This window comes from Dendronephthya gigantea, unplaced genomic scaffold (genome assembly GCF_004324835.1).
Source record: "Dendronephthya gigantea isolate DGI-Jeju-01 unplaced genomic scaffold, DenGig_1.0 000071F, whole genome shotgun sequence".
Classification (NCBI taxonomy): Eukaryota; Metazoa; Cnidaria; class Anthozoa; order Malacalcyonacea; family Nephtheidae; genus Dendronephthya; species Dendronephthya gigantea.
In genome coordinates this window covers 285,405-299,208 of record NW_021163081.1, presented here as the reverse complement: position 1 = coordinate 299,208, position 13,804 = coordinate 285,405, and the positions used below count along the sequence as shown (strand labels likewise).

The 13,804-nt window shown below is 34.1% G+C and overlaps 1 protein-coding gene across 1 annotated transcript; it reads right to left on the bottom strand.

The window, feature by feature from the left end:
• Window positions 1–12,563: 12,563 nt before the first annotated feature.
• On the bottom strand, window positions 12,564–13,487 carry LOC114531389. Its single transcript, XM_028553008.1, has one exon. It carries the CDS (start codon window positions 13,485–13,487, stop codon window positions 12,564–12,566), a length of 924 nt encoding a protein of 307 aa, XP_028408809.1.
• Window positions 13,488–13,804: the final 317 nt, after the last annotated feature.

The window sequence follows — 13,804 nt, the reverse complement described above, 5'->3', positions numbered from 1 at the left end:
TTCATTCAATCGGCTCTTTCAAAGTGAAAGGCCCCTTCTACAAAACCTCAGAAAAGAAGTCGAAGGGATGATAAAATCAATAGCAAGCGATTTTATGTCCATTGCATATGTCAAGCAAACTAAGACAAAAGATATTGATCCAACCAGAGTCGGACATCATCTACCACTGCATCAAGTCTATATCGGTGTTGCAGCAACTACTACCATGCATGAGATCAAGGCAGGTGCAAAACAGGAGGATGTACAAAAATTTCTGAGCGACTGCAAGAATTTTCTTATCGAGAGCATCTTGCAAATCAAGAAAAGATTTGATTTAGAAGCCGAAATACACGACATTGTTTCTTGTATTGCACCAGAGAACGCTGCCGCTCGTGTCCCACCGTCTTTGATTCACATTATTCAGAAGTTACCTTATTTAAACGAATTCTTGGATACTGCGAAACTTGATCTGGAATGGAGAGAACATGTTTTCGAAGATGGCCTCAAACCTGATCTTCACTGGGATGAATATTGGAAGATTGTTAAAGATGCTAAAACCCCTACAAGAGAGTCCAAGTACCCAAATCTCACCAAATTTGTTGAGATTCTCGCCTCTTTCCCATTCTCCAATGCACCAGTTGAGAGAGTTTTTAGCATATTGAAGCGAGTCAAGAGCGAGCACCGCACATCTCTCAAGTCCTCATCGTTAGTGGCGTTACTTCAATGTAGAATGGCAATGAAGAATGACAAGTTAACATCTACGAATTTGAAACCAAGCCAAAGAGCTTTGGGTCTTGCAGATAAAATGAAAGCTAATGCAACTGATGAACAAGCCAAAGAGCTTAGAAAGAAATTTCTTGACGAATTATTTGAAGAGAACGCTTGAAATTAAATTGACTAAGATTCGAGCGAGTCACCAGCAAACTGTCTATTCTTGACTATTAAAATACTTCCGGATGTTTTTAAGGAGTTGTTTTGTATATAGAATATAAAATTGATGTTTGAGGTTGTAAATTTGTCACCATGGGAAAAAATTGTTTTTTTTATCAGGGTAATTTGCAAGGAATTTGCAAGGAAATTAGGCAATTTTGGCAAGGAAATTTTTTCATAAAAAAGGATTTTTTGGAGTCTGAACAGGAAATTTGGCAAATCAATTGTGGAAGCCCTGATCACCACATGGTATAGAGTATACAGCATGAGTTTTCTGTCTAGTTGCTATGCGATCCTTGGGTTTCGCGAAAATATGTCCCAGTATCTGAAGGGTTTTAAGGCAACTTTTATACCACAATTATTCAGGATCCTTCTGATTGGTTCTGCAATTCACTGAATGTATGGAGCTATAGCAAAACCTGTTTTTGAGGAATCACCCTCTGAGGAATTGCATTTAGTCGGGACTGGAGATTTTAAACAATCATTTAAAAAGTTTTGTGGATAATTGTTCTCTCTCAGTACACTGAGAACATAATCACGTTCGTTGTCCCTAGCAACGCAATTGGATGTTAACGATTCAGCTTTTTTGAAACAAAGTTTTTGCAACAGACTTTTTATGACTTTTTGGATGGTGTGAGTAGGATAGATATTTGTAGGTTTACGGTAAACATCAGTTTCTAACTGCCCTATGATATTTCTATGAACATAAGTATCCAAAAAAGCCAACTTTCCCTCACTCTCATGCTCTACAGTGAATTGAATTGATGGCTCAATGGAATTAAAATGTTTCAACAAATTATCGATCTAATTTTTGTTAACCGCAGAGGCCACATTGTCAACATATCATAACACTTTTTAATTTATTGTCTAAAATCTCCTATCCCGACAAGATGCAATTTCTCAAGGGTTATTCCTCAAAAAAACAGGTTTTGCTATAGTTCCATACACTCAGGTAACTGCAGAACCAATCAGCAGGATCCTGAATAATTGTGGTACCCAAGGATCGCGTAGCGACTAGACAGAAAACTCTGTACTGTATACTCTATACCATGTGGTGATTGAGAGAAAGAATATCTAAGTAAAACAAAGCGCCAGTTCGGCACACATTTAAAAGAACATCAAAAGGCTGTTTTGAACTTAGACAGTTCAAAATCAGCCTTGGGGCAATATGTGTGTCAAATTAACCATAACATTGCATGGAACAATTCAAAAGTCATTACCACTAATGATCATTATGGACAAAGGTGTTGTTTGGAAGCCAGGCATATTAATGCAAGTATTTGTGCCCTGAATAGGGATGACGGAAGCTATTTGCCAAAAGAATATTTACATCTGATTGATAGATGATGTCATTTTGAGAGTGTATATGGAACCGAGTTTCAACATCAGATCACCCCTGATGAAGATATTAGGATCACCCGTGATGAAGACACACCGGAGTGTTGTGAAAGTTAATCTTTGTGTGGTGATTACTTTCAGAGTAGCGATAATTACGATTAATCAAAATATGCAATGATTAAAATATTTATACAGACATGTATTGATATGTATGGGCACTGGACATGTCTCACTACAGTTAGTAGTTCCTATAGTAAGATTCATCCTCGACGCTCTACTCAAGCACCTTAAAATTCGAGTAAAACACCATGCGCGTCTCTCTTTCATGCACTGTAAATTACAATACTGGCTATACTGGCCACACATACCAAAACAAATGCATTCTCTCACTTCCAACTAACACCATCAATAGGTATCATTACATTTTTGAGATCTCAAATTATTCACTAGGAATTAGAATAGTGTGTATTTTTCTGATATTATGTTGAATAATTTGATATCTATACACATACTGCATGCAGGATATATAAAGGAAAAATATCTGGTGTGGCACTGCACTTGTGAAAATTGCAAAATTTCAAAGTGGAAATTTCGATTGTGGCAAAGATCACTTCTCATTGGCAAATAATATTGTTTATTTGTTACGATTCCTGTCAAACCAGTTTTTGTACATAGGGTCAGCATTCGTACTTCGTAGTTGTTTGAAAACAAGCACATGCAATGTATGAAAAGGTTTTTGTTCTCTTTTTGTGGATTTTTTGATCAATCATACCTTAAAATCGCTTTCTTAAGGTAAGACAATGATTGATATTGTTAAAGCAACACTTCTAGTTAGGCTTATAAGTTTTTTTTTGTGCTTGAAAAACTAGTTTTTCTATGGTTTTTTCAAGCATCTTGCGTTTCGTTTTCCCAAGTATTTCGGCCCCCTTTTCTACATTTGTACAGATTTCGCCAAATGAAAACTGATGAAATGGCCCTTGCAGAGCAATGAGTATATTGGAAAACACAAAGATTCAGTTCGAAATACAAGAGATATAACTACTTTAGTGGATCATCTACTGCATTATACCATAAAAGCACATGTCACATATACTGTTGCTGGGTTGGATGGCTAATATTGTTTTATTGTCTATTCGCATTCTACGGCTTCAATTGTTATTCCAAAAACATGGAGATCGTTTTTTTTTTGAGCTGTGGTTACGACATTTGATCAAGCGGCGGCGGGATGCATATTCATTTATAATATGGTGAGTTTTCAAATACAGCATTAAATAGTTTGCTTTTTAGTGTCCTTCGGAGCTTAAAAGATGCCTGTGAGCCATACTCGGTTGTTTTTATCCAATTTTTTACTATTTTAATAGTTTCTTTTCCCGTAACACACTGAAGAGAGTCATCATTCATCACATGTTCAAGTTGTTTATATACCTCGTCCTGCCTATAATACTATAGGTTTATATATTTTTCATTCATGGTATTCTCAAGTCATCGCTGTAAAGGGAGTATAAAGATGCATTAAAGTGGTTGTAAGATGTAAATAACATGCATTCACAGGCAACCGAACAGTTGCGACCTAAAATATCAGCAAAATAGCGTATGTGCACAATACTTTTAATATACTCCTTCGCAAAAACGTTTGCTTACCTACTGAATCACTTCAAACTGTGTAGAATTAAAGCATTTACCTTGAAGAAAACGCTTCTTTTTAAGTCATCCTACATGGTCAAGCAATATGTATCCTGTTTTAAAGAAATTAAAACAAAGAAATACCTTTAATTAAGTTTTGTGTTTCTTTTAAAAGTTATGAAAAATGTCACAAAAATGACAAAGTGTAAAGGATTTTAGGGTAAAATAATACAAAAATACACTTATCAAATTCAAAATTCTAGTTTCCTTGTCTGTCTATAAGCTTCCTGTTCATAATCTTGAGTGTAATTGGCTTCGAGGTAAGTATTTTATGTACTTTGTTAGCACACGTTCGTGAGGTGACAGTATACGGCAAAAGGCAAAACACTGACGTAGGGCTCTATATGTATTTTTAATTTTTTGTCTCGCTGTCTTTAACATTTATCAATAAAATCCCCCTTGTTTATGCTTTTTTCAGTTACAAACCTCATACACAGGAGCCAATCATCTCTTTATGTGCAATTCAAAATGATGACGACACTACAGGGTAGGTGCCACTAGCATTGTTTGAAAAAAATTTTGTCAAAATCTCGATAAACATTTGCGTTTTTATCATTCTTAAAAATAACGTTTGAAGTTAAAACTTCGGGAGAATGTAGTCAAATTACCAGCGTTTAAACCGATGTAATTTTAATATTATTTTTACTAGTAATTAGCAAGATATTCAGGCCGTAGCAAACATTGTAGTATATTTTAGTAAAAAAACTTGCCAACCTTGTCATAATATTAGACCACAGGCAGCCCGGTCACTGCTGTTACGTCATGCTATACTAGAAATACATTGCATGCAAAGTCCCCTCGCCTGAAGCAATATACATATATTTCCATCACTGAAATTCTATAATACTCATTTCTGCTGAATGATCCAAGTTGTAAAGTAAAATGCTATATCTGGGTACAATTATAAAGTCGACTCTCTTGATATCTCTAATCATAATTGTGCTACGAATAGTTTTGAATACTACAATTTTTAGCGAAATTTCAATTACTTTTTAAACAAATTCACCTTTAATCACCTTAAATCAAAATCATTTCAACGAAATTGAGGATTAAATTCAAAGAGGTGTTATACATTTGTTGATAAATCAACATATTAAACTTACAAAATACTTGCTTGCTTTAAAAATGCTTCAAAATCGTAGTTTTTTTACCATCCATTTGAATGAAAGTTTTTCTATCCGAAGGCATCTTTCACATTATATTTTATTCAATTTTACAAGTCAATTTTTTGTATATTTTTAAGACCATCCAAATGAAAAATTATTTAAAAAAAAGATTTATAATTCAAAATATCAGTTGTGCTGACGTCATCCCAAATTTTAATTTAGCCAATAGCATGTTTGTAAACGTTTGCTAGTTACCAGTTTTAACTTGTCTTAAACTCACACATGTGCATAACTTACAAAAACGCCCAACGTCCATGACATAATGGTGGACAACTTTCATTTCGCATTTGCATTCCCGGGCGTAATTAAAATCTCCGGGCGTAATTAAAATCTCCGGACGGAATTAGTACCCTTGCCGGGTCCTTCGCGCCGGCTCGAGATAATTACAATAAGGCTGGCAACTCTCTCGCAAAAAATATAATACATACATTAATACCATCGCTTAAAACAAAAATACTATGCTAGTTTCTTAAAAAAAAAACCCAGATACAAAACACCCTGGATATATTGGTTATATTTATCTGTCATTTTTAGACTTGAAAAAAACTTTAAAATGCTCAAATTTTGCGAATTAAAAGTGTATTTTCGTTGAAATTTTGCGAAACAGAGGTGCGGGATGCAATTTACTCGACAAACGTCATCATTGGAAAAATGGTTGGCAAATTTCTGATTGGTTGTGGCAAGTTACGAAAATAACGAAGATCTGTTTTTCTTCATTGAGTTGACCTTCGTAATTTTCCTAACTTGCCAACCAAGCAGCACACTTTTCTTGACATGGCAGAGATTTCTCCAGAGTTCATTCGACCCAGTCTTCTGCGCCAAACTATGTATAGTCAAAATCTCGATTTGTGTCTGTTTGTCTGATGGATTTCTGCATTTTCCGACCAAAGTTCGATCATCAAGTCACTTAAAATTGGGGGGAGTGGACAAAATGTTACAGCCGTCGATACTGGACAAATGGGATATGCAGTCTCATCTCAATCTAGAGGGTTCTTTCATTAGTTTATCAGCTATAGCTTATATTGTTCTTATATGACAAATATTGAATGTATTACAGTTCATATACCCAAGCGAATGGATATTGTTAATCACGCAATTGTATACGCAGTAACACAGGATCGGAACTGAAGATAGACATTTTTAGAACAAGGATATATTTCTTCCCGCACTTGGACAGATACATATACATCAAGGCGATGAATTTTTATTGTCAATCTAGTGTGGTGCTTTTATGAATTTATCGCCTATATCAGTATATGGTTCTTATGACTTAATTCATAGTAAACAAATAAGTATATGGGCATGAATATATGCAAGCGAACGAATATTGTAGGTACTAGACAAATGGGATATGCAGCAGGGATATATTTTTTTCTGCTTTTATACAGATACATATACATGAAGGCGATGCATAACATTCATTGTTCAATCTTAAAGGAGTCCTTCATTTGTTATCGGCTACATGGTTTTCATGGCAATGTTCTCATCTCAATCTAGAGCGGTGCTTTCATTAGTTTATCGGCTATAGCCTATATGGTTCTTATATGACAAATATTGAATATATTATAGCTTATATACCTAAGCGAATGGATATTGTAATGTCCAGACACACAGGACACGATTTGACAACACGACACGATTTTACAATTTTCACTGACTGATAACTTTGATCCTGGTTTAATTTCTGCATATATTTAGATGCGTTATAACATTTTAAATTATTTGCCTGACATATTTTTTAAAATCTTCTCATTGGGTGTTTTATCAGCTTTTGAAAACTAAAAAATCGCATCGCGTTGTCGATTCGCATCCGGTGTGTCTCGGCCTTTATTAATCACGTAATTGTATACGCAGTAACGCAGGATCAGAACCGGCAGAAGATGGACATTTTCAGAACAAGGATATATTTTTACCGCTCTTATATAGCATACATATACATCAAGGCGATGAATTTCTAACGCTGTGCTTTTATCGCCTATATCAGTATATGGTTCTTATGACTTAATTCATAGTAAATAAATAAGTATATGGGTATTGAACATATGCAAGCGAACGAATATTGTAAATTTTATTGAATATTAGACACGCAAAATGTTGATCTTGTTAGTCCATTATTGTTACAGTAAACAAATAAAGTATGGACTGTGGGTATTCAATACTACAAGATGTCCCAAAAGATGTAAACAATAGCCTTGACGATTGTTAGAATTTGAAGACATGGCATGTTGAATTTTCACAGTTTACGTGCAGTGCAATTACATTTCAGTTCAAGAAATATCATTGCACATAATGAATTCATATCAGCAATAATCTAACATGTTCCCAATGGATGGAAAATAGCACAATATTCAATACGAATTTCTTAACCTTTTTTTAATTGCGCGTATCCTGTCAAAACTTTACGCACTATTGTGTCGAGCTTTTTCTTGGGTATTCAAATTCTAAGCCTATTATTGTTTGCGTTTTTTGAAACACCTTGTATTTCCCTGTATATTCAGCGACAACGCGCAAACCGCCAGCGCAACACTTGATCTTGGGGAACTGTCAACTAGCTCTATTTGCGACAAACTTAATAAGCTAAAATCATTATCAGGAAATGAGATCACAACAGTTTAGTTAAAATACGTTTCAAAATGTCAATCTTGTTAGTCAAAATGACTATTTTTTGTATTTTTGAGCGTATATATAGCGCTTTTGAAATAGTAGAGCATTTCAATTTAACACCCAGCTCCACAAATTAAATAACGATCTTTTAAAAATGAATACTGTTAGAAAATACAAGACAAGCTTAAACTAAAATCATTATTAGAAAATGAGATCACAATAGGAAAATGAGCCATAATAGTTTAGTCAAAATAGATTTCAAAATGTCGATCTTGCTAGTCGATTGTTGAGCTCATATAACTTTTACAGTAAACAAATGTTAACTAATGTATTGTAATGTTATGTGATGCGTAATGTTAACTAATGTCATGTGATGTCTCTTTGTTGATTTTATGTTTATTATATTGTTGTAAATAATTTTATAATATAAGAAATTTTCATGGAAACTAGAAAAATACCACGGTTATTATTGTGTTTTATACACCACTTACCTATATTGACATGCGCTATCCCATGCCATGACTTATCGAAATATTAAATATCTATTTTGTCAAGTATCTAATATTTCTATGTTGCCCTTGTACGTCACTACATTTAACAATGAAGTATACCCAGATTCCCCAACCCATGAGAACTCAGATTACTTTGCAATTTTACATGACGTTTTTGCTTCTTTGAGGGATCAATCCATAAGAATAAACTCACTTCACTGTGAATCTAGTCCTGGCTAACCAGGATCATAAAAACAACCAATTCAAAAAATTCCGCATGCTGCCTTTAATCCTTGGCCTGACCGGGAATGTTAAGGCAGCAATTTCCTTTCAATAGTAACTCCTAGTTGTAATATAATAGCATGATGTAACAGCAGTGACTGGGCTGCCTGTGATTAGACTGAGAATACTCGTACACTTGTGTATACATGCACAAGCGCCAGGAGAAGGAAAATGCTAGCATTAATGAGCGCAAGCCTATATTACTTAAAGCTTTCCCGATTTTTAAAATAAATACTGATCATTCTGGGCTGCCTATGGAAACAGTAGCTTGTCAGCATATTTATGGGCCAAGATCTGTTTCACTGAAACATTAAATGATTTTGCGATTAGACAATTTGCTGACATTTAAATATTTTCCTCATTGTAGTTATACACACTACAGTAGTTACACTCCAGTATAGATTTTTATCTAACCTGATGAAACCGGTAGATAGATTTCATGATTTGTTGCTTACTGGTAAAGTCTTCGATCAACTTCATGTGAGCTTCACAGTCGTTCCCAACTTGGCCTTGTAGCTCAGACGGTAGAGCATCGTTCTAGAAATGCGAAGGTCGCGGGTTCGATTCCCACCGCGGTCAAGTAGAATTTTCTGCTTGCCCGGTTGAGCATACTTGTGTAGAAAAACAAATACACCTTACACATATATATATATATATATATATATATATATATATATATATATATATATGTATATATACATATATGTATATATATATATGTATATATATATATATATATGTATATATATATATATATATATATATATATACATATATATATATATATATATATATATATATATATATATATATATATATGTATATATACATATATGTATATATATATATGTATATATATATATATATATGTATATATATATATATATATATATATATACATATATATATATATATGTATATATATATGTATATATATATACATATATATATATATATATATATATATATATATATATATACATATATATACATATATACATATATATATATATACATATACATATATATATATATATATTGTATATATATATATATATATATATATATATACAGGGTGTATAAAAAAAAATGTCCTAAATGTAAAATTTCCGTTTTTCAGGATATTTTGCAGAATTTGGCAAATTTTTGTGTTCCTAGAGATAGATAAGACTTATCTGGTATACCCAGGCCAAGTTTGGTTTTTCATTAACAAAATTATGTTACCGGGGGGGGTGTCCTTTCCACCGATATTGAGAGGGCTTGCGCGCGAAAATGTGAAGCTGAAATTGAGATATTATTTAGCTGTCTAAAAGTAGGAAAGCTTTTTAATAAACTGTCAAAGTTTCAGGAAAAATAATGCAAACTGGGAGCAACGCGCGACCCCTAAAGGTGACAAATATTTCATTGCGCGCAGTGGATTAAATGCATGGTTGATTTCAGCGTGACCGATCTCATGTAAGGCTGGGCAAATGAATAAATTAAAGCGAGAAACTGAACACAAAAACAAAGCAATTTTTTTGTGATGTTAATCCTCAGCATGTCCACCATTTCTTTCTAAAGCAAACTGCTGCTTGTCTGAACATACTAAACACTGAACAGCGAACCATTTGTCTGTCCATTCGCCTAGATTTGCCTGTGGTAGCGTAGGCGATTTGCAAGAAAGAATTTCGAACGAAATGGATAATTTGAGGCAGGACAGACAAATGTGGTTCGCCGTTCAGTGTTTACCATGCTCAGACGAGCCGCAGTTTGCTTAGAAAGAAATGGTGGAAATGTTGAGGATTAACATCAAGAATAAGAATCTTGTTATTAAATCGCTTCGTCTTTTGTTCAGTTTCTCGCTTTAATTTATTCATTTGCCCAGCCTTGCATGAGATCGATCACGCTAAAATCAACCATGCATTTAATCCACTGCGCGCAATGAAATATTTGTCACTTTTAGGGGTCGCACGTTGCTCCCAGTTTGCATTATTTTTCCTGAAACTTTGACAGTTTATTAAAAAGCTTTCCTACTTTTAGACAGCTAAATAATATCTCAATTTCAGCTTCACATTTTCGCGTGCAAGCCCTCTCAATATCAGTGGAAAGGAACCACCCCCCGGTAACATAATTTTGTTAATGAAAAACCAAACTTGGTCTAGGTATACCAGATAAGTCTTAACTATCTCTAGGAACACAAAAATTTGCCAAATTCTGCAAAATATCCTGCAAAACGGAAATTTTACATTTGGGACATTTTTTTTTGATACACCCTGTATATATATATATATATATATATATATATATAAATAATATATAATAATATATATAATATATATATTATATATATATATATATATATATATATATATAATATATATATATAATATATTAATTATATATATAATATATATATATATATTATATATATATATATAATATATATATATATATATATATATATATATATATATATATAGACATATATAAACATATATAGACATATATACATATAAACATATATACATATATACATGTTTAAAAATTTGTAATCCAGGCATATTTGTTTATCAATGAATGTTCTTCGGATTTAAAATTGTTTTTTATTGAGCTTTCGACTCGGTACTTCGAGTCTTCTTCAGAATATCTAAATTATTTACATGTGTATAGCTTTATATATTTAAGTTTCGCGCTGTTCTTTAAGACTCTGTATACGTTGAGAGCGTCTGATTGGTTGTTTTGAAGTTGATCTGATATGAGTGGTAGTTGAGGGATGCGTTGTCATGGTTGACTGCATTTCGTTGTCAGGGATGGTCGCTGTGGAATGATTAGATTGTTGTGTATCAGATGCGGGTGGATTTAAGTTATTATTAGTTACATTAATGTGATTATTGATAGAGTCTTTACGTTTTGTCTTAAGTTGCAGATAGACTGCAGGAATATCAATATGTCTGTTAATAGTATTGTCGTCTGTACTAAACCAAGCTTCTTTGAATTCACGTGCGTGTTTTGTTCGTGTTCGTCCCAGTAGTTCAGTTTTTGTCCAGGCGAAGGTGTGAGAGTTGTCGTATGTGTGTACTGCGGGTAGGGATTTAAGGTCGTGTCGTTTTATAGCGTTCTTGTGTTCAGTTATTCGGGTTTCAATTTTCTTCGAGGTTTGACCTACGTATCGTTGTGGACAGTCTTTGCAAGGAATCAAGTAGATGGCATTTCTTGTTTCGGTGGTTGTCGTTTTGTCTTTGTGTTTTGTAAAACATGACCTAAGTTTGTGTGCTGGTTTATGTGCTACGTCAATATTAAAAGGACGAAGTAGTCTGGCAGTCATTTCAGATGTGCTCTTAATGTATGGTAAGGTAATTGTTTTATTTGATACTTCAGGTTCTCTTTGTGATTCATTAATTTCATTAGTTTGTTTGTTACTCAGTTTCGTTAGTACTTTGTTAATGAAATTTGTCGGGTAGTTGTTCTTTTTGAAAGTTAAGTACAAGTATTTGCGTTCCGCTTGTTTCGCTTCTTCTGTGTTACAGTGTGTGTCTATTCGGTTAAATAACGTCCTAATGCAGCTTATTTTGTGCTGAGTTGGGTGGTTACTGTTAAAATTTAAGATTTGATCAGTGTGTGTTTTCTTGCGGTAAACCCGTGTGTTTATTGTTCCGTCATTAGTTCGTGTTAATAAAACGTCAAGAAAAGCAAGTTGGTTGTTGTTCTTCTTCTTTGGTAAATTTTATGTTTTCAATCGTTTGGTTGATTTCGTATAAAATATCGTCAGTCTTGTCTTTCTTTACCGTTGCGAAGACATCGTCAACGTATCTGTTCCATGATTTGATGTTATCGTTATTGGTGACCGATTTCTTCTCTAGATCCTGCATGACTGCTTCAGCAAGGAAACTAGAGAGAGGAGATCCCATAGGTGTGCCTGAAATTTGTCTGTAGTAGGAGTTTTGAAAAGAGAATTCCGTAGAAAGGCAAAGATTAAGAAGGTCAAGAATGTCGTTTTTGTCTAAATTAGTTCTGCTCTTCCATGTGTCATTGTTATTAAGTAGTTCACTTGTGATGCGTTTGGCTGTGTCTAGTGGTATGGATGTGAAAAGGGAAACTACATCAAATGATATCATGATTTCGTCATGAGGTCCTTAATATTATTTAGAAAGGCATTAGTGTTGTTAACCGTATGAGGTGATACTTTAACAAGAGGATGAAGAACCATGGCGAGATATTTGGATAACTCGTATGTTGGGGAGCCTGGAAGAGACACGATAGGTCTTAGAGGGATGTTCTTTTTGTGTATTTTAGGTAGTCCATAAAACTTTGCGGTGGAGGCATCGTTTGGTCGGATTCTGCTATAGTTGCGTTCATCAAGCTTGCCTTTGTCTTTAAGTTGTTTTAATTTCTGGTTAATATGATTAACCGTCGTTTTGTTAGGGTCAGTGTCAAGTGGTTGATATGTTGCCGTGTCTTTTAGTAAAGTGTTTGCTTTATCGATATAATCGGATTTGTTCATAACTACAGTCATTCGTCCTTTGTCAGCTGGTAGTATAATGATTTCTTTGTCATCTTGTAAGTCTTTGATTGCTTTTTGCTCATCAGTGTCGAGGCTAACTGGTCGTTTATTAAGAAGATTAGTTGTTATTTGATGGCGAATATGTTCTTTAGTTTCATCAGGGAGCGAAGTACTTTTTAGTGCAGATTCAAGGTCTGCGACGTAATCTAATGCGTCGGCGTCTTTGGTATTGAAATTTAACCCTTTAGCTAAACTTCGAGTTTGTTGTTCAGTGAGAGATCTGTCTGAGATGTTTTTAACCCAGGCGTCAGTGTTATTATTGGATTGTTTGTAGGATCTCGTGTTTTTAAATTTCCTTTCAAGTTGACTGCGTCGTCTCTTTCTATGTTCGTTTGTCGTTTGTTGAATGGCAAGACTTATCGAGTTTGCATCCATCTCAGTTGTATCCTTTATAACAGCAGTACGATATCCCTGTAGTCTTTGTCGATATATTCGTAAGCGATTGTGAGCATCTGATATTAGTACATTTAACATTTGCAACTATAGCAGAATCCGACCAAACGATGCCTCCACCGCAAAGTTTTATGGACTACCTAAAATACACAAAAAGAACATCCCTCTAAGACCTATCGTGTCTCTTCCAGGCTCCCCAACATACGAGTTATCTAAATATCTCGCCATGGTTCTTCATCCTCTTGTTAAAGTATCACCTCATATGGTTAACAACACTAATGCCTTTCTAAATAATATTAAGGACCTCATGACGAAATCATGATATCATTTGACGTAGTTTCCCTTTTCACATCCATACCACTAGACACAGCCAAACGCATCACAAGTGAACTACTTAA